This window comes from Colossoma macropomum, unplaced genomic scaffold (genome assembly GCF_904425465.1).
Source record: "Colossoma macropomum unplaced genomic scaffold, Colossoma_macropomum, whole genome shotgun sequence".
Lineage (NCBI taxonomy): Eukaryota > Metazoa > Chordata > Actinopteri > Characiformes > Serrasalmidae > Colossoma > Colossoma macropomum.
In genome coordinates, this window is record NW_023494808.1 from 21,321,276 (window position 1) to 21,348,348 (window position 27,073).

General features: G+C 39.6%; 1 protein-coding gene across 1 annotated transcript in view; it reads right to left on the bottom strand.

Annotated features, from left to right (window-relative positions):
• sorcs3 (sortilin related VPS10 domain containing receptor 3) overlaps positions 1-27,073 on the bottom strand; it is a 366,544-nt gene that overhangs the window by 17,224 nt on the left and 322,247 nt on the right. Inside the window, exons 19-22 of the mRNA XM_036557300.1 lie at positions 19,177-19,364; positions 14,241-14,373; positions 10,729-10,852; positions 9,072-9,184 (exon numbers count right to left, since the gene is read on the bottom strand). Coding sequence (XP_036413193.1) covers positions 9,072-9,184; positions 10,729-10,852; positions 14,241-14,373; positions 19,177-19,364 — 558 coding nt within the window. The remainder of the gene's footprint in view (positions 1-9,071; positions 9,185-10,728; positions 10,853-14,240; positions 14,374-19,176; positions 19,365-27,073) is intronic.

Sequence of the window (27,073 nt, forward strand, 5' to 3'; positions counted from 1 at the left end):
AGTTTGGGATGATAATAAACAGTTCTTGGACCAATCAAAGCAAGCTTCTGACCAATCAGTGACTGATAGAGGTGAAAGCCTCTGGTCACTTTTTTCTTTGCAATGTTTGTGGCATAATCACATGAAGAACATAGCTTTTTGAACAGAAGAAGCAAATCATACTACAAAATATTAAGAATATAATGCAATTATTGCTCCAATAAGCACTAACATGGTGGAAGTCAAGACAGTCTGGTTTTCTACTGCAAGTGCTTTACCTTCCACACATTTATGCAAATTTCTTCTTCGTTCTTGGAGAAAAAATTAATTGACTCCTCATGTTTCACACGACTGGCTGCCAATCATAAATGTCATGCTTTCTTGTGCATATGTAATGATTTAATTATACATCAGCTTGAGTATCTAAACTTGGATTAACAGAGAAAGCTCTTAACTGTTTTATTAAAGGAGTTAAGTGTCAGTTGGTTCTGTTACGCTGAAACTTCAGAAATAATGTCTAAGTTGAACCTGCTTCGTGAGACAGGTTCCAGATCAGCTGGTTATGACTTGATGTTTAAAACACAAAGATTGACTCATCTGAGAGGCAATGTTTTATTACTACATGTAATATGTTCTCTGTACATGTGACACGCCTGCATGCTTATGACAGGCTTGTTGTCCATTAGACCAACATAGGAGCGCACCATTGCCTCCTACGTTGACCTCTGCCTTCACAAAACATAGAAATGTCACTTTCGGTTTGATCCCACCCTAATTCCCACCCACATTTAGCCCAGGGTTGCGGAACAGAGGGCCAGTGTCCAGTACAGTTTGCCTCTTTTTCATGCTTTAACAAGCAAACTAAACCTGGTTAATATACTCCAGAGTTGAACCAAGTGTTTGAGCAGGGACATCAGCTAACTGTGCAGGAATCAGAACCTCCAGAACCCCTGTTCTAGTGAATCATGTAACCCACACATGAAGTGGGCAAGTAAAACATTATTTCACTCCCTCAGAACTCATAAAACCATTCTAAATGCTGTAACTGATGAAGCTAATATCCTATAACAGTGATCTGCATGACCCACTATGTGTCCAAAAGTTTGTAGACACCTCATCCAGCATTTCTTCTGAAATCAAGGGTATTAATATGGTGTTTGTCCCCTATTTGCTGCAATAACAGCCTCTACTCTTCTGGGAAGATGCTGCACATTGATTGATTGTTTTGATGTTGCATGTTGCTGTGAGGTTTTGATTGCAATCAGCCACAAGAGCATTAGTGAGGTCAGGCACTCAACCCAAAGGCCAGTGCAACTAATTGTTTAGTTTAGATGGACCACCATCACTTGGGTAGTTCTGATGCTCCACAGCCCAATGCACAGGTTATTATAAAGAATAGAAATTTAAGCCAAGCAATCTGGAGTTCTTGAATAGCGTAGTGGGTAACATCACTGGCCTTCCTGTAAATATTATAAAGATGTTAACAGAAAGGGCACAGTAGTGTAGCTAGGATACCCATTTTAGTTGAAGTCTCAAACTGTTTTCTGATAGGTCAGTGGTTTATCTAATTTTTGAATTGGCGCACAAACTTAACATTTCCAGTGTAGGCTTTGCGATGCAATGCGATGCAAGACTGATGTGAGTTGCAATGCAATTTTAATGCTTGCTTGCTGTTACGTGTTTTTGCTACAATAACTGACTAGGCTAACTGACTCATATTCTAGCTTATGATAAAGGTTCAGCCTCGAGTCTCTCAAGGACTCCAAACATATTGGTGACTGTAAAAGTCTTTACAAGTGTTATTAATCAAAATGTAGTTAATATCATAGCAAATGCAACTTAATAAGAATGGATATATTCTGCGGGCATGATGAGCTTTTATGTATGATTTTTGTAAGCACCAAACTGATTGTTAGCACATTGTCAGTTGATGGCGTGACACCAAAGACAGAGTCATAACAAAAAAGAAAAGTCACTGCGACTCTTTTAAAACTCCTCCAGCTTCATAGGTAGTACAGTCCCTCCCTCCCCCTGTGAAAGAGCATTTGCCTGCCGTTCCGCTGTGAATGCTATGAGTATTTCTCCGCATGAGGTAGAACAAGGCGAGGTAATTATGTCGGATGTGGTGGAGGCTTGAAGAGCAGTCCCCCGAGCTTTGGAAGGACACAATCACCTCCGTAACACACCGCGCTCTTCCATTAGCAGTGGGTGAGAGAGGGAGAGAGAAAAGGAAATAAAGAGAGTACGAGAACAATGAGCGAGGAAAAGGGCTGCGGAAGTCTCTGCCAGCGCTGTAAATGATATGAATTTAGCCTGGGTAAGTGCAGTCGCCTGAAAAGCACGCCTGTGCGGGGTACGGCTATGGGGCAATGGCTCTGTTTCTGACCAAGTATGCCTCTGATTCCAACTCCTGTTCACTTGCCGAAGGATCCAAGTGAATACAGTCATGTATCTCCAACTGCTTAACCCTCTGGGATCTGAGGGCATTTTCTTTCACACTTGCAAATAATATGATACCCATATTTTTCATATCAAAATGCCCATCACTGCTTTGCAAAACTGTTGCAGCAAATTCAGCAGCTGTACACTTTTTGTGCGCCATTTCATGTGTCTCAAATATGACTGAATGAAGGGTTTCTGACATGGTGGGCAAGTTGGGTAAGATTTTCTGAGTGTTCAGTGGTCAATTTCACACAGAATATGGATGCCTCTCACTGTGTATAACTGATGGATCCATCAGTTATACACAGTGAGAGGCAGATGATGTGTATCTCAGCCCCTCTTCATAGGCTCACAACCCTGGATGTGAGTGACGTACGATCTCGTGATAAGATAGAATGGAAAGGGCAGATTCTACAGATTCAGGAAATGCTTGAACATTTGTATGTATGTCTGTGCTGTATTATTGCAAAGAGAGAGAAACACACACCAAATTTTATGCACGGGCAAGTTTGTGGACCCCAGAGTGTCTACAGTAAGAGTCAAATGATTGGGCACATCAATTAAGCAATGTTTTTTCTAACCAAAGACAGTTTGATCTAAAAGATTGTATGTAAGTGTTCAAACTTTGTTTCTGAAGTTAAATTGTTTTCCCTAACCCTATTTTTTTTCTCCCCAATTGTGGCAATTCCACCTATCTAGATATGTTGTTATCTTACATGATGCTACCATGCTAGGATGGGGAACAATAGCCCAAGCTTCCACTGAGTCATGTAAAGCCTGCCACCAAATCTTTTACAACTTCCAGTTTGATTTTAATGTGGATTAAATCAACTTGTGCCACAGTACCATAGCTTCAAATATTGTGTTTCAAATATTTATTCATGGAATTCATGTCCAGTGGCGTCTATTACAAGGGTGTTTAGAATCTATGGGGTATTTTTCATCTTTTCCAAGTTTCAATCCATGTTAATCAATAGTACAAGCAGAAACAGCAGACAGAGAACAGGTTGAAAAACAGTGGAGTACTCTTTAAACAGGCAGAGTTAAATAGGCCTTGACGTTGATTGTGTTGACGTCTTTCTCTTTCCAATATCCTGAGCTACTTACCAGAGCCATCATAAAAATAAAACAGCATTTTGGCCCTGGAGGCAGAATCAATCGAGGCTGAAATGTGATAGGAGATATATTTTTTTTGCGAAAGGAAAGGAAAAAAATAAGCCTTTGTCTTAGAAGGGGAAGATAAAGCCTCCACGCTTTGAACTTGATGTGGAATAATAATCGCTTCATAAGACTCATGGGTAAATCCTCTCTTAGGAGGCACGCCAGGGGATCAGGAGGATGAGGAAGGCAGGAAGAATATGGATGGAGTAAAATGTGTGAGTCAGTATGTGTGTATGTGTGTTACAAAATATTCCCATGTTACTAAGAGTGCCTGTTATAGAGGCGTGAGAAAAGGAATGCCAGAGCTTTAGTTTTAGCTGGATTTCTACATGAACACGATGTTCTATAGTAACACACCCATTTTTACACTGACATATCTTTATGGAACAAATAGTCTGCACCATCATGATCATTGGTGAAGTAAGAATATTGGCCCTTATTTTCAGTTTCTAGTGGAATCTCATTAATTATTGGCAACAATCTCATCAATGCTTTATATAGCTGTTGAGCCGTTGGCGGTGGTTTGGAGGTATTTTGGCCTGTTATTCTATATAAAGCTGTTTAAGTTCATCTATATTCTTCTGTTCAGGTTCTTCTGTAAGTTAATCTACATTCTTACTTAAATGACCTTCTTCACTGAACCGGCAACTTCATTAAGTACATCTTCATTGTATTCACACTCTGACCTTTTTATCAGCTCCACTTGCCATATACGTGCACTTTTTTGTTCTACAGCCTGTAGTCCATCTGTTACTCTGCATAATATTTTAGCCCACTTTCACCTTGTTCTTCTATTGTCAGGACCACCACAAGGTACTGTTTGGGTGGTGGATCATTCTCAGTACTGCAGTAACACTGATGTGGAGGTGATGTGTTGGTGTGTTGTACTGGTCTGAGTGGATCAGACACAGCAGTGCTGCTGGAGTTTTTAAACACCTCAGTGTCACTGCTGGACTGAGAATAGTCCACCAACCAAAAATACTGACCACTGAGGAAGGACTAGAGGATGACCAACACAAACTATGCAGCAGCAGATGAGCTATTGCCTCTGACTTTACATCTACAAGGTGAACTGACAAGGTGGGAGTGTCTAATAGAGTGGACAGTGAGTGGACACAGTGTTTAAAAACTCCAGCAGCACTGCTGTGTCTGATCCACTCAGACCAGCGCAACACACACTAACCACCACCACGTCAGTGTTACTGCAGTGCTGAGAATGATCCACCACCCAAAGAGTACCTGCTCTGTGAGGGTCCATGGGGGTCCTGACCACTGTAGAACAGGGTAAAAGGGGGCTAACAAAGTATGCAGAGAAACAGATGGACTACAGTCTGTAATTGAAGAACTACAAAGTGCACCTATATAGTAAGTGGAGCTGATAAAATGGACAATGAGTGTAGAAACAAGGAGGTGGTCATGCCTGATCGGTGTATATACACAGCCTTCCACTGCTCCAAGGTCCAGTTCTGATCAACTGTGGGCACTTCTGACAGTGGACAGGGGTTAGCATGGGCACTCTGACCAGTCTGTGTCTACACAGCTCCAAATGTAGCAGCGTGCGATGCACTGTGTTTTGACACATTCCTCCCATAACCATCATTAAACATTTCTGTGACCGGTTTGTGGTTTGTCCTTTCTCGGATCACTGTCAGTAGGTACTCACCACTGCTGACCAGGAATACCCCACATGCCTTGCCATTTCAGAGATGCTCCAACCCAGTTGTCTAGCCATTAACCTGCCATATCAACCCTTTTTCACAGTAGCCATAAAATGAAATTTCTGCCAGATTTGGAGGTCCTTCAGTTTTTTTTCACTTTGCATTTTTTTGTTAAATGACGTTCAATGTTGAATGAGTGTTTTTATTGTGTTTAAATGCTGTTTTTATTGGGGCTGTTATGTATGATCTTTTGATGTCAAGAAAGCTGCGGTTGTACTGTCTGTTTTATCTCAGCACAGGTCTTTGTGCAGATGTTCACTCCAATTGCTCGCTAGCAGCTCAACATGACATACACAGTGAGTCTCTGCTTAATCTGATAACAGGGATATGTAGTTTATTTGAGTATAATAATTAAAAATAAAAAACAATAAATAGAATGTATTATTGTATAGAAGTTTAAAAAGTAATTTTTTCATTCCGCTGGCAGAACAGGTGCTATGGGGCCTGTGAAAAAAATGTTAGTATGGAATTCAACTGATGTTGTAACGTGTGCATATTGAGTATTTCACATAGCTGCTGAACAGCCAGTCATATTTTATAACCAGAACTATCGGTTTTATAAAGTTGTATAAAGTTGATTTTACCCCTCTACTGTCTTGCTGCGTGAACCAACAATATTTTTTGACCCTAAAAATATACACTCTAATGTTCTGTTGTAGAATTTCCTGAAACAACCTGGAATTCCTTCTTATATTGGTCCTAGTTGTCCAGGCCCTGAAGCAACAAAGTTGCTCCACACCATTAAACTCCCTCCACCATGCTTCACAGATGAAGGATGAGCATAGGCTCTTTGAAGTCAAGCCATATGAAACTTGAACAGATTTCTGCTATGAAGAGCAGAACCAAAATACCACATTTTAGGAGCCAGAAGTAGGTGAGATGAAATTTGAGCGTGTTATAAAGCATGTGAGCTGTAAAAATTAGGTGAGGGAAATGTGTGTGGACCTCTTCAACCAGACTTAGTTCACCAATATAGGATTTACATACACTTACGGATGCAAGACAACAGACTCACATTTGTCCAACTCCTGACAAATACACAGACTCAAACTGACAGATCTCTGCTCTGTCTTGGCTCTGCCCCAGACTCCACCATGACACCCCCTCCTACCTACATCCTCCTGCCTTTAGCTGTTTCTTGTTTCCTCTCAATCATGTATATATAGCTCTTTCTTCACTTCTAATGTTTGTGTAATCTTGCATAGTTTTCCTGCATTGCTGTTTGTGGTTCCACCCCTGTTTAATTTCCAACTGCTGAGACTATTCCTGTTTGTTTCCCTTTTGGACTGGTGGTTAATTTGTAAATTATGAGGTTCTGGTACACAGAATAATGACAGATCCAGCAGGTTGATGGATGGGGAACAGGTCACAGAACACACAAAAGAGTGTGCAGCATTAAAAAGGTGCACTAGACATGCAGCTCAGTGGTGGGTTTCATGATAACGTTAAATATTACAAGTATTGACAAGGATTAACAAGTGTGTTAACAAGGCTTTTATAAGAAATAAATGTGTGATTAACTAAAAATCATGATTTTACAAGAAACACTGCTTGTTCCAGCACATTTTAAACCCTGATTCTAAACTCTTGGGTAACACCTGCTGAACAACTGTCTCTGTGAAAGACTGTAGACATGAGGGGCAACTTAAAAACTAACTTTATAACAAACAAACTCAGCAACACATACAACCCCACTACATTCTTACTTACAGTGGCTGTATAGCCTGTGACAGAAAGAAAGAGTGTGAGTAGTGGTACAGAGATGGTCAGTAGGGAGAGCAGGTCATGGCCTTCCATGGGGTAAAATGTAACATTGATATTTTATGTAGGTTCAGTTGGAAAGTTCTTTTGGTTATCTACTCATATTCCCTTAGCAACGCCATCGGTGAGAGATTTCTCGATATTCAACCTAAAGACTATTTTTCTACCATGAAAAAAACTTTTTTCATTGTAAGTGTTTTTGATTACTGAGTAGTATTTGTAATAACACTTATGGCATTTTGCAGATGCTCTTATCCAGAGTGATTTACAATTTGGTCATTTTACACAGGTAGGTGAAAGTAGTGTTAGGAGTCTTGCCCAAGGACTCTTATTGGTATAGTGTAGGGTGCTTGCCCAGGCAGGGGATTGAAGTCCTGCCTACAGCATAGAAGGCAGAGGTGTTACCCACTACACTGTATCAAAAAACAGAATTCACATAACAATATTTGATTTATCCTTTTATAGCACCATTTTAAAGCACATCAACACACCAAGAGCAATACAATAAAAAATTATTGATCTTGTTTGAACATTATTTAGCAAAAAAAACAAAAAATGTTTCTCCCTTAAACATGTTAATGTCTGCAGTACCGTATGAATGCTGGTTGGCTAACCGAACCTACTGCCCATCAGCAAGCCTTAACCTGCGATTCATTCTAATCATCAGATCTCCTTGCATTGGAATAAGCGTTTTAGTCAACACATTCAATATAAAGAGTTTGGAGAAAATACTGGAAACTAACTATATATTGAAATAACCTAATAATAAGCAGGGTCAAATTTACCTTGGTATGCAAACGGTGATCTGGGTATGGTAGGTTATCAAACTCAAATTCTTCATAATAAAAAAAGCCTCCAGAAGGTAGGAATCTACTTTACATCCTGCTCCAAAACGTCCCATGAAGGTTCATTTATGTTTAGATCTACAGATTGGGGAGGGCAGAGAACGTTTGGCTTCATCCTGGTGTTTATGAAACCACTGTTGAATTTCTGTAACACTTTTTATGGTAAACTGCAGAGATAGTGAGTACATGTACATCTATGAGAGTGCTGGTTGACTGATCACACCTACTGCCCATCAGCAAGCCTCAACCTGCGATTCATTTGGTTTGCCCATTACCTCCATTCATGGGTAACTTCAGCTCAGCTCAGCAGGGTTATTTTTACCTTGAGAACAGGCTTTTGGAATGCAAATGGTGATGTGTAGTAGGTTGCAAAACCATTCTTCAAGAAGGAAAGCCTTCAAAAGGTGCACATCTACTTTACATTCTGCTATAAAACTTCCCATTCATGGGGACTTGGGAGAACATGGAAGATATTTGACTTCATTGTAGTGTTCAAGAAACCTCTCTTGAACGTGTTTAACTCTTTTTATGGCATTATTGTGGTGAAATATGGAAACAGCATGTGAGAACAGTGTTTGCGCCTGAGGATAAAACTGCAGAGATAGTAAGTACATGTACATCTATGAGAGTGCTGGTTGGCTGATCACATTTGCTGGCCATCAGCAAGCCTCAACCTGCGATTCATTCAGCTTCTCTAATACCTCTATGCACGGTTAACCTCAGTTTTTCTGACAGCGGAGGACAGCAGGTTCAAGTGGGACGGGTGCGCGGCGGCTAGCCGCTGACATTTGCATTAAGTCGACTGCATGAGATTTACTCTGCGCGAGCGCTTGTTTCATCATCGGGAAAAGACACATTTGTAATCATCGGCCTGTCTTCCAGCATGAGGTATACCCCTCCCCTACCTGCAGTAATAAATTAGGCCATGCCCGGTAGGGCGAGAGAGAGATTGAGATAGAGAGGAAGAGAGAAAGAGCGAGAAAGACCTATTTCACATGGATTTCAAAGCAGTACAAATGCTAAAGAGGGATGGGAGGGACTGAGATTTGAACCAAAATCTGAGATTTTCAAAAATAAATAAATAAAGAGCAACCGAGGCCGAGAGGGAGCGAGAGAGTGAACGAGAAAGAGTGAGAGCTGAAAGATGAAATAAATTCACACTCACTTGGAGCAGAGCCTTCTTAATTACCCTGCCTACATCCTGCCTCCACTCCAGAATGTCAGGGTTGGCCTCGTCCAGATTCGGCGAGAAAGATAAAAGCAGCGATTTGAAGAATTCTGTCACCCGGAGAGAAAGTGAGAGAGGGAAAGAGATTTAATTCACCATCGCAACACTTTTCCCATATCCTGCCTCGCTCTCATTTGTTACGGGTGATTTGGCAGGGCTGACTAGAGATATCATTACTGACAGCCATGGAAAGGTTATCATATGTAGTGTTACAGTGTTTAGGAGCGGCATTGTATATGGTTTTATGCAAATTTATGCAATTATATAAAACACCACAATCATTGTATATGGAATATAACTCTGTAGGAAGGTAAATCTGTGGAGGAAGATGACTTTAAGCAACATTAAGTACCGAATGTTTCATGAGTTTACCACAAACTACAGGCCAAAAGTCTGGAAGCGAGATAAAATCATTTACAAGCAAGACGATTTGCCTTCCTTGAGCCAGACTCTTGCCTAAGCTTCTCTGAGTTCCCCTGCTCTGTCTCAAGCTCATTTGGACGTCTGGTCCAAACTTGCAAAGTTACTGATTTGCAGAGATGAAGTCTGACTCAAAATTAATTGTATGGGAAAATCCTTTATGCTGTGTGATATCAGTCTTTTACCCTGAACAATTTTTATTCTTTACTAACTCCTAATTTAACACACATGATTCAATTCATCAAGACATCAGAAGCACCCGTATGGGAGGATCAGGTGGATCTGATTAAAGATTAGGCCTGGGCGATACCTAAAAATAATCATCATGATATTGTCTGGTTAAAAATTGTGATTATCGAAAATATCAACCCTGCTGGAGAAACTTCAGACTGCAAGTGATTTCAAAAGCCACATCCACATGCTTTCCACATTAAAACAAGGTTTTTTCTGTTTTTTTTTTTTTTCATTTTCATAATTCAGCTAACCACCAGGACACTTAATCAGAGAAAATACTTCACACCGGCCCTAGACGAGGATCAGAGGAACTTTCTCTCTAGGTTAGAGTTAACTTAGCTGCTCTACACTAACTTTCAGTCATTTGCAGCTCATTTCTTACCACAGTGAGTCACTTTGAAGAGAGCTGAAGTTCCAAAACGTCGGCATTCATGTTCAGTTCCATTCATGTAAAGTAAATTAAGGGGAATCCGTGTGATGAAGCTAGTATTACAGTGCATAGCAGAGAGAAATAACAGAGGCAGTTTCTTAACTCTCTCAGAAACTTCTTTTACATGAAGCTGTTTGATGGTAAATTAGTCCTCTCTAATTCTCTCTCAGTTCTTTTAACAGAACAGGAATTATCGTCTTTACACATTGTCACTGGGTTACTTGCATCATCAATGATATCTGATTACATCGCCCTGTCGCTCAGGCCTATTAAAGATACAACAAAACTCTACAGTCACCAGCATAACAAATCAAGAATCAGTTACACTTTTGCTGCAGACCTTCAATCAAACCCTTTTATTCAACGTCAAGTAAACGTTATTGCCTGTTATATTTTTACATTTTTAGATTTTAGAGCTTTTAGTTATTATTGCTTCAAAACCTTTGGCTTGTAGTGTGAGCTCACTTATCTGTTAATATAGTATGAAATGCTGGAAGATAACTTAGGCACCTTGAACAGCGATGGTCTTGGTGTCTTGAAGGATGGAGTTGGCGGATGAGACTTGCACTGTAACTGTATTCATCCCTTCGGCCGTGAACACGTAGGAGATACTGCCTTCTAGGGTTATCACCGGCTAGTCAGAAAAAAACAAAAACACCCATATCAATAAAGCCATTGTCTTAGAAAGTTTTAATCTGATTCAATCTGTCCTTGGTTATTTCATTGGTAAGGAAAGCCTGGAGTGGTGACTGATAAATGGCCATTTGGATCACTTCAGATTAGTTGGTGGACAATATACACAAGTGGACAAAATACCGGAAACACCTAACTATGTTGATATAAACTACCTTAATAAGAAGTAGGGCCACTCTGTACCTTGAGAACTGAAAGCAGTCATAGTGCATTGTGTGTAGTAGGTTACTGAACCATTCTTCAAGAAGTTCCTAGTTCTTTGAGGGCTGGATGAAAGAGGAGGACCTTAACTTCACACTCTGCTTCAGAACTGCCTATAAAGGTGCAGTAACTGTTAGATCTGCTGGCTGGTGAGACCATGGAGGGCCGCTGACCTCAGCCCAGTGCTCATGAAACCACTCTTGAATTTGTTTAGCTGTGTATAATTGGACGCATTATCATCCTGGAATATGGAAATATCATCAGAAGCATTGTCTGCACCATTGGGTGCACCTAGTCCAGTATGTTGGACCAGTATCATATTCATGAATGTTCCAAAACTCATGAACTCCCACTGAGTTGTCTCTCCACTATGTACACCATTGGCAGAAGACTTTGGAGATAAACACCATGCACTCTTTGGCTTTCTCCAAACATAAACATGACTAGATGTAGTAAAAAAAAGTCAAAGATGACTCATCAAACACATTTCCTTTTTCTACTGATCAGCTGTCTACAGTTTGTGCTCATTGTATTAAAGTGTCTTTGAAATAGATTCAAGTGGTTGTCAAGCTGCAGCTTTGATAAAATTCCAGCTTTATGAAGTTCATTACATATAGTTATGACTAAGATTGGGTTTATGAGGTGCTGAGTCATTTCTGAGATAATTCGTAGTTTTCCTAGAATTTGGCAACTACCCTCGTAAATATTTGACTCTACCTGTGAACTTCGAGCACTATGCAGTATATCTGTGTTTAGCTTGTATGAGTAGTAGGTTCATCACAGTTTTCAAGACTGCTCCCTTTGACACATTCATTTTGCTTTTTGTGACTGATACACCTTCACTGTGAGCACTAACGATTTGGCTTTGTTTTAGAAATCCATCATTTACCTTATGTAGCTTTGAGAATCAAAGCACTGCCTGTCGGAGCTCTTTTAGAGATGACATACACTGCTGCTGTGCACTCAAGATCATATGACTCAACTGTGTAGCTGCCTTTGTATTTCTGATTTAGCTGCTTTAAAGCTAACCTACTTTATCATGTTTCTGTCGTTTAGTTAGATAGATATATTTCATCACCCTCCACATTTCTTTGAAAGGTGAAAGTAAGAGATTTTAAAATACCAGGCAAGGAAAATAGCAAAATACAAGTTTGTTTGTTTGGTTTTAGCTTCATTTGCTGAACGATACTCAGCATGAGGAAGCTGAGCTTGTCCTCACTCACTCGTTTGGTCAGTTAGAAAGCGGAAAACACAGACATAACAAGTTAGCTAACCAGTTTAGCTAATTCGTAAAGGCTATAAAGTGTCCCTATAAATAGATACAAATTTGTTTGGATAAAAAATCACTTCTGACCTCCTGCTGCCGGTGCAGTGCAACAGCCAGCAGATGCTGTGGAGTCTAAAGGGTTAAAGAACCATATTTGTAAATGAGATATAAGTGTAAAGAACCTTTTGTAAAGTCCATATCCTACATTTTCTTCTTTTTTATTTTCTCCCTTGAGGACCACTTATGATGTGAAGGTGAATATTAGGGGTTGTACATCGTCAGATTTTTTAAAGTCGACAGTTCTGTGATGAAAGTCGAGCTGATGTCGACTAATCGCTGATGACGTCATGAATAAAACCACAGTTGAGTGACAAGTGACTTTAAAAGTCTGACTTTAAAAATCCATGATCAAGCCAAACTCCACAGGTCAGTACAGCGTGAAGTGACCCTTCCAACAAGGGCACGTCACACTGGATTGCATTGCTAGCCTTCAGGGAACCGAAAATACGGACCCTGGAATCTCACAAATTTGTATCCAACTTGGGCTGAGAAATTTAGGGCGCCACAACTCGTCAAAAATAAGAGGAAACAACTTCAAACTGTGCAGGATTATAGGGCATTATGCCTCGTCTCCAGTGACGTGACTTTTTATTGTAGTCTTCAGAAACAAGAGACAGCAGTGTTCAATATCTGCTGTATGAGGCACTGAAGATCAGCAGAGAAATGCTAGAACGAAGCCAAACTCCACAGATGAGTAGTGTGTGGCTTACCCTTTCTTGGATCACACTGCTTGCCTTCAGGAAACCAGACATACCGACGCTGAAACTGTCAGGCTCCTCACCTGTAGTCTTTTCTGAGGCATCCATGTTGTTAGTGTCATAATCACATGATCAGCTACTAGTCGACATCATGCTTAAAGCGTCATTGCTGAGCAGTAAAGTCGACACGCTAACTAGTCTGTATAACCCCTAGTTTATATACCAAAAACAGTCCTTATTAATTTTTACATGACCTTTTTCCAACTTTTGCCTATGCTTTACAATTAAATAGGCTGTTTTTGTTACTGCGGCTGTTATATCTGTTAATATTTCGATGCTGTCCAAAAAGTAAAAAGAAAAAAATCTTTTTTTGTAGGTCAATATAAATGCTCCAAAATCACTTGGGAATAAAACCTTTTTTACATTGACTTGGATTAAAAGTTAAGAATGTCTTTGTCTTCTCCTGTAAAGTTACTGTTTTGGACATGTTTTTCTTTAGACGGCAACAATATGAACTAAGTAAATGAGCACTGTTCTGATTGCCTGCCTTATATTATGCCTTATTCAAAAAGCAGTCTGGGCTGAAACTTACCTTATAATATCAGAGTAAATGGGCGGGGCTAAACTGCCATAGGACAAATTGTCAGATATAGAAATGTGTTCACACAAAATCACAAAAACAGTGTTTCCACATTTGAGCTGTATAGGCTATAAAAAACAGTTTGCAGACCACATCAAACTACTTCATTTTAAAGAAGTTTTTTTCCATGATATCGGCCCTTTTAAGCTCCACATAATGTAAAGGTTCTGTAGCAGTTGGGATTTTTCTGTAGCGAGGCACCACTGAGGAACCTTTATGAGAGCGTACTGGCTCAGATGAAGGGCTCTGGGAAGTGCATTAGCATAAATAAATACTTATCATGGCATCAAAACTGTGCTTATTACGTTTTGGATATGAGCTGACTGTTATTGAAGCAACCTTTCCTGCTCTGCCGTACTAGAGCATGGCTTATGCTCCAAAATTTGGAACAATAGTGCAGTTTCTCAGGGCAAATTTAATTAGAGAGTCAGAGTGAGAGCAGGAGAGAGAGAGCTGGCTGTACCTCAGTGCTGTTCCCCAGCCACCAGAAATAGGTGACAGTTCTGGAGTGTGAGGGCCACACCATCGCAGTCAAGTTCACCTCCTTGTTTTTAATCACCACGAATGGAGCCAGCAACTGAACGTGCTCCACAGGGACCTGAAATACACACAAGTGAGGAAAAGGCTATTGGAGACGCATATAATAGCATTTACACTCACATCCACACTGACGTTAAGGCTTTATGAGAATGTACAGAGAATACATCTTCATAATAATGAATAAATCATCATTTCTTCAGACTTATGGTTCAATTCCAGGTCGAAACTTTACAGCTTGGCATGCATCGACATCAATGTTTGCTTTCCAGCCTCTTGTTGAGCTAAGCTGAGAAGTACTCTAACTTTAAAGCGCTCTGTAGCTCTGCCGACTGCAGAGCTGAGACTACACTCAGAAGACAGCATGATGAAATCAGCACTCGCACATTCACACATAAGGAAACAAACTGCATTAACTTAAAGCAATAAATGGAGCCATCTATTTAAAGAGAAGGCATCTCATTTATCTGGAGTTTTTAAGCTTCTGAGGTTTAACCTGAATGCAAATTCACTGGGGTTGTGGAGTCAAACATGCAAATGTAGGAAAGTGACTGTACAGACAACTTTGTTTCTTCATAGTAGGATTACGTGTTGTAATCTTTAACCGGTACAGATTAACAGGACAAGAGTTAATTTGAAGTTGCTTTCTATGAAAAATATGGACTGTAAACACATTCAAAACATATTACAATGCATTCATATGGCATTATACACATGGTTACAAGTATTTATGAAACTGCCTTACACTTCATAGCCAAGTTTGTTATGCATTGTGAATTGTTAACATAATGCTTTATAAATAATAATCATGACACATTGCATTGTCAGTGCCAAAGAAATTGACTAGCAAACCTGCCTATAAACACACTCTGGGCCATGCCTCCTCTTTATGAAGTCTTGCTCATGCATTCTTGTACAATTTTGAGCCAGTTTCCCTGAAATTTGTCATGTGATGTTTCTCATTTTTCCTGTCTCGGTTTGTTTTTTTTGGACTTTTGATCTTGGATTTGGTGGGGCGTATTTTACACATCAAGATTTCTCAGTAAAGTGGCCCAAAGTGGCCCAAGGTAGGGATTGCCCATGTACTACTTCTATTGGATATGGCACTGGTATGGGCATAAAATGTCAGTCTTAGCCTTTCCAGGACCCCAAGCAAAACATGATTGAAATTTTGAGGTCTGTCCACATACTTTTGACCATATTGGGTATCTTCCTACAACATACAGTGCATCCCCAAAATGTAGTCAATACAAACTGTAGCAATGAAATTCAAATGTGTTAATCAGTGTAGTCCTTTCTTTTAAATAATATTTCAGTTTATTGTTTATATACATCTACTTTCTCTTTATTATATACATCTACACTCTTAAAAAAAGATGGTTCTTCAAGTGTTATTTAGTAAAGAAAACGGTTGTGTATAGAACCATTAACACTCAAAGAACCCCTTGCATGATTAAAGTGTACTTTGCATAATAAAAGTGTTCCTCAGATTGCAGATTGCATTGTAGATGGATCTATGTAGAGCCTTTTTGAAAAGGGTTCTATATAGCACCAAAGAGAGTTCTGCTATTGTTATGACATCAAGCCTCTCCCAATAGAAGAACCATTTCTGGTGCTATATGAAACCTTTTTCAAATAAGGTTCTATATAGAACCATTTACAGCACGTTCTCCATCAATCTGAAGAATCAACGTTTCACGATGCAAAGAACCCTTTAATCATGCAAAAGCTTCTCTGAGTTTTCTTTTTCTTTACTAAAGAACCCTTGAAGAACCATCCTTTTTAAGTGTGTACTTTCACCTTGGTTTTTGTCGTGTACTGTTAGAAAAGTATATATGAAGCATAGTGAATTTAGTGGGGCATGAAGATTGGTTAGTGGGGCACTGTTCCACCAAATGACCCCGTGACACCGGGCATGCTACAAAACCATCCTATCATGTCTGCTGCTACTGTCCCTGTCTAGATAACAGAAAATAACATTGTTGTTACACTTGACAGGACAAGTCCCACTTTAGTGTAAACACCACAAATTGTTTAGGTCTATCTATAATACACTTTTCTAATAAATACATATGAAATATGCCATCACGCTTGCCAACCTGCTGAGTTTACGTATGGGATAAACCCACACTGGGTTTGAAAGAATAGTTTGGCAAAAAATCTAATTTACACGGTTTCTATGTCCCCTAAGACATGTTGGTTAATCCAAAATTTTGTGCTTTAATTTTGCATTGCAATCATAAAACCCCACCAATCATCAGTTCTTCTCTAATGAGAAATAATGTAGCTAGCTTAACTGAGAATCTTTATTGGCAACATGTAACATTTGCATTTGGGCTTTATTTTAACAACCTAAGGTCAAGGCCTAGTGCTGAGGAGTCTACAGCACTCCCAGATTTTAAAATTGTCTAACCATAACAGCTAAAAATAGTTTAAAAATGAATAAACCCTAAAAATAATATGAGTGTAGTGAACACCTGTGTGCTTGTTTTAGGGCTGAGTGTGTTTTATTTATAAATGTTCACTCTTTAATCACTATACACTGTTTAAGATAAGGCTGAATTTTCACTACTGTGAGCCCAGTCGCTCTCTCTGTTGACCACTCTGAGGGTCACTAAAACACAAACAGCTTGAATTGTCCAGCTTGAAATGCATGCAGAGTTGTGGGTCAGTTCTGTAGCACAAAAGCAGCATAGTATTAATAAAAAAATCTAACACTATATTGCCCTTATTTTGGTGAGTTATTTTTCAAACGTTAATATCTTCTGATCAACTTGAATCCATTCAAGTGTTGAATCTCAATCTATGTCTATGGGCATGACTTAAGCGATTACCGCAGCACACATCAGCAAACCGATTGGTTGCTGCTCAGTTAACATGCATAACATTCATTGTCCACAAGGAGAGAGCTAGTTATTTTTGTACAGACCAGCTTAGAAACATTACATTAGGGGTTGAAAGCGAGAACAGAAATATAGGCGAGGTGAGCCAGCAACCAGCAGGTTGTGGGTTCAAATCCCAGGACCAGCTGTGTATACCTGGTTGTGTGTTTGGGCGAGGCAATTAACCCCCCCACTGCTCCAGGTGCCGCTGCTCTGTTGGCAACACTGTGCTGCTTCCAGACTCGGCAAGTTGAGCAGCGAAATGACATATTTCCTTGTAGGATCAATAAAGTACATAACAACTACATGACACAAAATATATTAAAACAGATCAAATAAAAATGTGTTGTTTTTTTAACAAATCCTTTTTAAAAGTCTAGACAGATGTGAAACAGTTCAGGCTCAAAGATTGCTGCAACTACTATTTCAGTTATGTACTTTTGTCCATTATTATAGAAATGAAACAGTGTCATACAGAGTCAGCAGACACATAAGCAGGTGTATTTGAGATGATTTTTAAAGCTGCTACTTTAGCTAACTGAAGAAGCAAATGTCTTGGCTAATTGATCACATTTGGTGTCAGGGGAGGAAAACTGTGACTGTGAAAGAAATAGATGCCAGACTATTCCCTTAGGCTGTTGAGAAAAATCCTGCTTTGTGAAATACCATCCTGTGCTGAGATCTTGTGCTTTGACCCCTGTCTGTTTCTCAGATTTTTGGACTGCATTTTTGGTACTTCCTGATTAAAATCACTCTGCTTTACCAACCACCCTGCTGAGTCTCTGCGCTGGACTTTCAACCCCCTTTTTTTTTTTCCCTCAAACATTCAGTTAGACATCATGCTGTCTAGATCCTGCTTGGTAGCTCATCACCACCATGTCACTGACGAATGACAACAACAACAGCAAAAAAAAAAAAAATCAAATCGCTGCTGTTGAAACAAAACATATCTCCAAAATGAGAACTTTGCAGGAAAAGGGAAAAAAAATACTTGACTTTTAATGTAAGTCAGTGGAACAGTGGACTTTTTTTCAAGTAACTTAGTAAAAAGTACTGAACTACAACTGATTTCTATTCTCTATTGACAGATTCAAGTCTTCCCCATCACAAATAACATTATGCTAGAGGAACCACTTTTGGTTCCCTAAAGAACCATGTTTGAAAAATGGTTAAAGAACCATCACATAATATAAAGGTACTATACCATTTGAAGGGTTCTTGCAAGAACATTTATATAATGTGGATTTCTTAAACATTAAAAATATACTTCACACTCATACAACTCATTCACAATGGTTCTTTAAAGAAACAGCCATTTAAAGATTCTGAAGGGAACCCAAATGCCTCTTCTATGGCTTTGCTCAACGGTGCCTGTGTGGCACCTTTTTTATATTTAAGACCATTGGATTTTTCCCCATTTGTTTCATTGTCACAAAATTAGTAAACATGGCATGTTGGATGTTTTTTTTTTTTTTCTCCACGAAGCAAGCCTGTTCCTCTCACTCACTGAATCTTCTTTTTTTCCATATATCGTTGGATTTAAGCAACAATGAATGAATCATTACTTTAACGGATTACTTGTTTCTTTGGACTAAAATAAACACATTTATTTATTAAAATGTACTGGGATAAAATGGACAGGAATGAATCATTTCCTCAAAGAAATCATTATTAATTTATTACATCATCATGGTGTCATCATTTTCAGTTTGTAAGTAAACCTTGGTTTATTTTTGAGTGTGTATGCTTCTCTGCATTCTTAAAAGGAAAGGTGCCAAAAAAGAACCATATTTGGTTCCTTTAAGAACACTGGGATGGTTCTTTGGCTCTTCTTTTTTTGTGAGATGTATTAATGTGAAGGTTTTTTCTAAAGTTAAAGATTCTCCACATAATATAAAGTTTTTTCACCAATTAAAGCCAAGAACCATTTAGGGACCTTTATTTTCAAGACTGTACATGTGTGAGCGTGTATGATGCCTACAAGTGACGTGCAGGTAGAGGGAGGTGCTGTCGAAGCCCAGGCTGTTCTCGGCGAGAGCGGTGACCCGGAAGATTCCGGCACTTCGGTACACGTGTCTGATCCCCTCCTCTGTCCAGCTCAGGTTGGAATAAGACACCGCGGTCCCGTCCCCGAAGTCCAATTGGATATTTGTCCTCAACGAGTCCCCCTGTGAACCATGCAGAGCGTTATTAGATCGACAGAATAAAATCCTAGATCATCAGCATGGAAGCTTAGGCTTCTTGAAAGACTTGAGGCAACAGCTTTTTGCATAAAATCCAATTTAGAATGTAGAATGTGGACAAAAGTACATCACAAAGCTAAAAACAGTAGTATCAGCCTAAACTTTGCTTTACTTTTGTCAGTAAAATAACGTATATCATACAGTGTCAGAAACCATGTAAGCAACTCTGTTTGAGATTACTTGGATGATTTAGGCATGCAGTTAGCATGATGCTAAACCTCCATTATCCATGTATCCTATTCAAACTGGGTTAGTTTCACCAGAAGAGGTCGGGTAATGTAATTTGTAAGAGATTTGTCTGGCAGATTCGTATGGGATAAAGAACCATTGCATTTTCCCTAAACTAACCCAGACAGCCCTAATCGAAATGTCATAGTCTGGACGTTCACAACAGTCTTAAAATTAAAATGAAATGGGCCCAAATAAGCAAACAGCAAAAACTAACCAACAGTCAATGGCAAATACAAAAGGACAGAAACTGCACTGCCCTGTGAGAGGTACTTCCAAAATATTTAATTTTCATCCTCCTCCTAATTAGGCCATCAGCAGAAATGCTGTGGATTACAGTAGTCCTGTTTTGAACCTGAGGATAAATGAACTGTGCCAAGCTGTGGGGAACCCTCAGGGCCTTCTAAGCATTCAGAGAAGGCCTAATGATTTCTGTGAAATAAAATTAAACAAATAATAAATAACTAAAGTCCATAACTGACATGCTTGTTGTATTTAAACTCTGAAAGTATTGGAATAATACTCTTATTCCATTATAAAGTTTTGGAAACAAATTAATTCTTGAAACACACAGTGGAAAATTTAACATTTAACATAACATACAGCCAAGTGAGCTCTCCCATTGGTTAGGACTTCAGGGGCTGAACTGAAGGCCTAATGTGTCAGGTTAACCACTAATATGATTAGAAACTGACAATGGAATCAACAATCATGTTTTGATTTAAAGTGGATGGTACCAATCTAGCAAGAAAGAAAACTTCACTTTAGGCCTTCTAGAAGTCCCACATACATCACTGTGAATACAGGCGGTAGCCTGACCAATGCTTATCTGTTGTTAGTAATGGAAAACAGTGGAACAGAGGAATGTGTTTTGCCATTTGCCACTGGTGCCAAGACTCTGTTCTTGATGTTAGCCCTGTCTTCAGGTCACCAAAACAGAGGTGTCATTGTCTAATACTAGGTTTTACATTACGTGAGGTTGATTTGAACATGACTACTCTTACCAAAGTACATCAGCGATTGATGAATTATAGAAGGTAATGTGCTCTGTAATTACTTCATAGACTTGTAAAAACTATGGACATTAAAGATTTGTACTGGTTTAAAATCATAGTTCATTGGTTATCACTCGAATTACAGCACCTCCCCAAGTAAAACTAATCTAGCTAGAATAGGGCGTTTATCAGTGTACATTATACACCTCTTTATAGACATTTTAAGGTTTGCTTTGTTTTTTAGTGCATGCTTTCCAAACTGTCTTTTTAACAGATACAGTACAGTTTTCCATAATGTGGACAGCATTTAACCACCATGCAGGCTGAACTAGATAAACAGATTTTGGAGGGCCTTTACATAACGAACCATTGAAAAAGGTCAATAGTCTGTTCCTGGCCTCTAATGAAGAGCAATGTAGCAGAGAGTTTGGCAGCAGAGGAAGGCACCGAGCTGAGCACTCCAGCCAATGCCCTGATGATGGGTCAGTCTTTTCACACTGGTCACAGCATGATGTGACATAATGCAACTAAGTAACAGGATTACCAGAGAGGACAATTAACACATCTAGTGGCTGCAGGTGTAAAGCTAGGCAGCCTTGCCAAGCATTCACACACTAAAACATGGACAATTACAAGACAAGCAACCATGGGAAACAGACACAATTCCCTGTAACACATTCCAACTAAATGAACCGCAGACAATGTTGGGGCACAAGCAGTTGATATTGTGTCTCACATTAAGCACCAATGGTTCTGTGATTGGAAATGTTTCAAACAAAAAGTTGGCAAATTTGTATAGTACAAGTTGTGAGGTATCATTTGTCTAGGTCTGCTAGAAGAATGTTAAATCACATATGCCTAAAACTGGTCTTGAACCATGACTATTAGAACTAAGCCTTCTGTCTGGGCCATAAATATCAAACAACAACAACAAAAAACTAATGAATGTCTACAACAGTACTAATTTATGCATCCCTGTTGTATTTCAAATACTAAGAAATATTTTTTGGCTGTTCTAGGTTAAATATGGACATTGTGGCTTCTCTAAGACATTCCATACATTTTATTTGAAGCTTGCAACAGACATGTTAACATTTATTTTACTTGGTATGTTGCAGTTTTACCGTGACTCAGCAATGAGGCCTAGCTTAGAGGCTTATTTTCAATTGTGACATCACAAAATTGGTTCCATCAATTGGAAACCAAACCGTGATTCGTTGATTCCTCTGTCAGTTTCTTATTATGCTGCTGATTAATCTGAAGTGTTAGGCTTTTCTGTCCAGCTTCTGAAGCCCTTACCAATGAGAGAACTTCCTTAGCTTTATCTACCTACAATGAAAAAAGTTGCTTAAAGTTTGCTTTAAATTTACGTGATTCAATTGTGTACATTTGACTCAATACGAATAAAATATTTGTAAATATGTTAACAAAAATAATTTTTGTTAACATATTTACTATATGTAAGTACTTATTGATGTAACATATTTCATTTTTGTGGAACTGATACACATTTGAATATCAATTCAACAACTTTTTTTTCCAGTGTAGATACCACAAAGAAATAAGTACTGATAATTAAGTACTGGGTAAATTTCTTTTGGACATGTTAAGAGTTTCCAACCCAAAGGATTACTACAATAACTGCAGAGTTAAAAACAAAAAAACATGGCATTACTATTACATAAAAATTAACTAAAAATTCAAAGTGTATTTTTTTAGTTCTCAGATGTCTTTAGGACTTCTCTGAACAGTTCTCTGAGTGAGCATTCCCCATTCCCTAAAACACAATCAACTAACCCAAAACAAATAATCTGTTATGTGAGCTACACTTATTAAACCAGGGGAGATCATTTGGGACAGTCGCTAAATGACTTGAATGGTTCTCCAAAAAAGTACAAAGACCTATATTTTGTGTAATATGTTTTTGAGAATGTCCATTCCACAGCTTTCCCTCTCTAAATTCATGTGGTCCTTATAAACTAACAGAGAGAATGGCTATACATTTTAAAACTGTAATCAAACCTAAATAGTTGTTACGGTCAGCAATGGTATGATGTTCTGTGCATTTGGTGGCTGTCGTGTTGAAATGGGAATGATACTTGGCCTAATGTAAGCTTCTCAGACAAAAAATTAGTCACCTTGCATGGTTAAGGTGGTAGTAATTTAAAGCTCCTAAAGATGGTGTCGCACGAGGATGATCGGGCTATAAATACCTGCGGGGTGTGTGTGACGGGATTCATAGATTGAGAAGAGGTGGTACCGTGCAGTGAATGTCTTGTTTGATGTGTGGAAAATGGGTCATAAAGCAGACGTTAATGATGGGCAAAAAGGAGTGATTGCCTTTGGGCGTGCGAAGGCCATAGTGTCAAGGAAGTAGCTGAATTTGCAAATGGTCATACGGGTCTACCAGCAGTGGCAAAAATCCCAATCTACAGGAAATTCTGCGTCAGAATTGTGTCCGAAAGACGAAACTGACGGACAGGGACCACCAGCATGTTGCACAGCTTATGAATAAAAAGCGATTCCCTGCGGAGTGTTGTTTCAGGAATTGGTTGTGAAGGTCCTGCATTGACTTCTAGAGGCAATTCTTGCCTGGAAGCGAAGTGATTTTTATTCACCAGCTCCCTGGACAAAAAATTAGCCACCACCTTAAAAATTCAAGGTGACTAATTTTTTGTCCAGGGAGCTTATTAACTAAGAGGAGCAGCAGATGTAGCAATGTGTTTACAGAAGAAATGGACCTCAGAGCCAGTCTTCTAGTGCTAAAGTCCACGTCTGCTGTGCTGAGATATTTGAAGAAGGTATTTTTTTATTTAAAACAAAAAATCAAATGTTTTCTCATTTGAATATTTGAACAGTGTTCAAAAATGTGGCAATTTGAATTGCAAAACTGGTTAAATGCCCAATCTCAGTGTCTGCATCTGTGTGTGAGAAGGATCATCTCCTGCTACTATCTCTGCAAGCCTGGGCCTGTTTTTACCCACACTCCTCTGGGTGTTACATCTGGCACCCTGCGCGTCTATCATGCCATGCATGAGGAAGTGTTGGTGACTGCAGCTGCCACCTCGTCCAAATGTGTGTGCGTGATACTCCCAAATCCGTGTTTATCCTTCCCTCAAAAATCCCCCTCTTTCTCTATCTCTCTCTCCCCCACCCTTCGGTGCATTGTAACACAATGCTATTGGGATATTAATTTGTAACACTGCATTAGCGAGCAATAGGGGGAGGAGTGTGCTCGGCAGTAGCGAACGGTGAAAGCCCCTTATGTATTCCTGCCTGTTCTCTTCCAGCCGGCTGTGAAAGATCTGTGTGTGTGTTTATGTGCCGGGTGGTTTCCGGGATATTTCATGCCACTTTGCCCAGAAAATCGTAACTCGAATAACCTCGCAGGGAAGAAAAGAGCCAGACGAGAAAGAGGAGGGGGAAAAAAAGGTCTACTGTAGCTGGGCTTGCGTGAATTGCATTGTAGCCATGTCGGTTTGGACAACGCATTTCTTCACATTGTGGTCTAAACCCAGAGAGATGCATATGAAGGGAGGCCAACTGCAGCCAAAGCCCGTGGTTAAAGGTCACAGGATTGTAGCTGTGACAGAGATACTGAAAGTGCGGTTTAGCATTTGGACTACTGTATAGTTCACTACCCTTCGCCAATCTGCAGAAGTGGCTTGCAGTGAGGTTCAGGTTCTCTCATGCTGCAAGAGCAAATGTCATCGTGTCACACTGGCTTGCCTGCTTGACTGAACTTTTCGGTATGTATTTTTAAATATAAACACTTGTTGTCATACAAAGATCTTTGTACTGAAATGCAAATTTATGAGAAAAGGTAAACAGTCTTAACTTCATTGTATGTTAATGTTGAGAATTTCTCCTGTTTGGATTATCGTAATCCATTGTTCACTTGCAAGGCCAAACAGACCATAGAAAAAACTACTGCTGATACAGAATGCAGCAGCAAGAGCTTTTACAAGAGCTTTTACTAAAATGTGGAAGAATGAGCATATCACACCACTACTGGCAGCAATTCACTGGATCCTTTTTCAATACAGAATTTTTTTTTTCATTTTTTTGTTTATAAGCTATTATTGGACTAGCACTATATGTCAGATTGTCTAACTCAATATGCTCAACCATGTCTAAAAATGCTTTCTGTTCTAACAAAAATCACCAGAGGGAAACCCTGAGGGCCTTCTAGGTTTTCTCTACAGGATTTCTATGAAAGTACTATAGCACTACTGCTATTTCATTGTTACATTTAGGTTGAAAACGAAAAAGGTTAAACTCTTCCAATGTCTATGTAGTATCTAATACAGCTGGCTCTTGCAAAGGTTAGGACTTCAGGTGCTGAACTGAAGGCCTAACGTGAGAACGAACAATGGAATCAGCTCTTTATTTCCCAATTGGTGGGACCAATGTTGTGAGGAAAAAACATCACTCTGGGTGTTTTGGAGGTCCTAGATATGTCCATAAATGCGAGTGGCAACCTTAGTGCGCTGCGCTTCATTTGGATAAGAAATGAAGTGAATATTTATAGAAGTGGAAAACGGCTCCATGCTGAGACTCTTTAACAAAAGGACTAACAGTAAAACTGCCACAAATGAAAAAATATGCCAGTTTGTCTTGTACAAGCTAGAAATGTCAGTGTTTAATCTAGAATGGCCAACAAAGGTTAATGTGAATTACCGTTCTCATAGCACTACTATATCCCTATCCCAAAAGGGGGCGCTAGCAGAAATTAGCATTATTGTCAAGGAGATTTACCCATCCATTAATGGAATGACCACTATAGGACTACCTTAGGAAGCTTAAAGATCAAAGTATGCACAGACACTGTTAACTTGTTTTATAACAGCAGTTAACAACTTTCTCTGTTAATCCAGGTTTAAATACTCAGGCTGTGATTAATCCAGGTTCAGATGGTCATGCTGTGATTAATCCTGATGCATGTGTACATGAAAGCTGTGGCAGTAAAGAAGAAGAAAATTATATTACCTAAATATGCAGAAAGAAAGCATTCATACTGGTTAAAATGCAAAGCTGTCCTCATTGTGTTATTCCAACTATGCCTAAGTTAGCTAAGTAAGAAATACCGCATCAAGAGACAAAGCCCTGAATCGAGAATACTGAAAAGGTTTTCTATAATTTAAATTGTGAGTTATTAGAACCTAAAACCAGCATCCAATAATCAGCGATACGCACGTTAGCCAATTTATAGAATTTAGACAGCTTGTGCTAGTCATTGTTATTAACTAGCCTTTAATATTACAGTGCCACAGCTAGCAAGATGAGGGGAGGCCTAAATAAATCTTGTTTAGGGCCCCCAAAAGGCAAGAGCCGGATCTTTGTATAACTTACACTATTGCAACTAGAACACAGATTTACATCTATGAGAAACTGTGGGGAAAACGTGCTAAATTTAGCTTAACTTGGATCCATCAGTTATAAGTTAACATCGTTGCCAGAGTAAACATGTTGTTTGTTGTGAGATTTTCTTTTCTGTCATGCAAGTTTACAGCTCACAGCTTGTAGTCTCTCTACAGCCTTCAGCAGAGCCACAGTGTGCTGTCTGCTTTCTCCCCCCGCGCTGTGGCGAGCGATAAAAACAGTAGTTTCCATGTAATCCTGCTGGTAATCGCCCTGTTTTTAGAACTTGCATGCAATCTGATTACTGTATTTCTTCTGTAACTGTAAAATAATAGTTACCTTTTTGCATCCTGTTTATGTAACGTTGTGACATGTATTCTGTTACTTCTAATCTGCGACTGTATTTTTACTGCTTACTTCCATACATTTGTCCTATAGTGTCTGTACTTATTCCCAGACAAGGCTGGTTGCTAGTGTTTTTGGAAAGCATATCTCTGGATGACTTGCAGCCTCTAACTCTGGATCTGTCGCTTTGTTAAAATCATGACTTGGGCTTTCATCTGCCATGTGTTGCACCTCGGCAACATTAAATATTTAGGGGCCACTTGCGTCGCCGAGAACCACCCACCACTCGCGTCCCCTGGCTTCATGAATATAAATTAAAGTCGAATTCAGCGGGAGGATTTCCAGAGTCATCGCATCTCTCGCGAAGAAGATTCCTAGCGCTTCCCCTGTCTCTCTCGCTCCCTCTCACTCACTCTCCCCCATCTATCTATCCTAATGAAGGGAATAAGCCTTCATTTCCTCATCTCATCACAGCTGTAATGTGGCAACCGCGCCACGCCAAGAGCCCCGGAGAGACGCGCTTACCTGCCGCCCGCGCGGGTGTGCTACGCTACATCAATGGGAAGCCGTTTCCCACTGGGCTTCACGAGGCGCGCCCGGCTAGCTCCGTGCCATCTGCAGGAGCCTTGGCTTCCTCCCTTCTGCTTGACACTGCAGTATGAAGTAGGGGGGCGGGCCAGATGGGAAGCTTTTATAAAGTTCCTC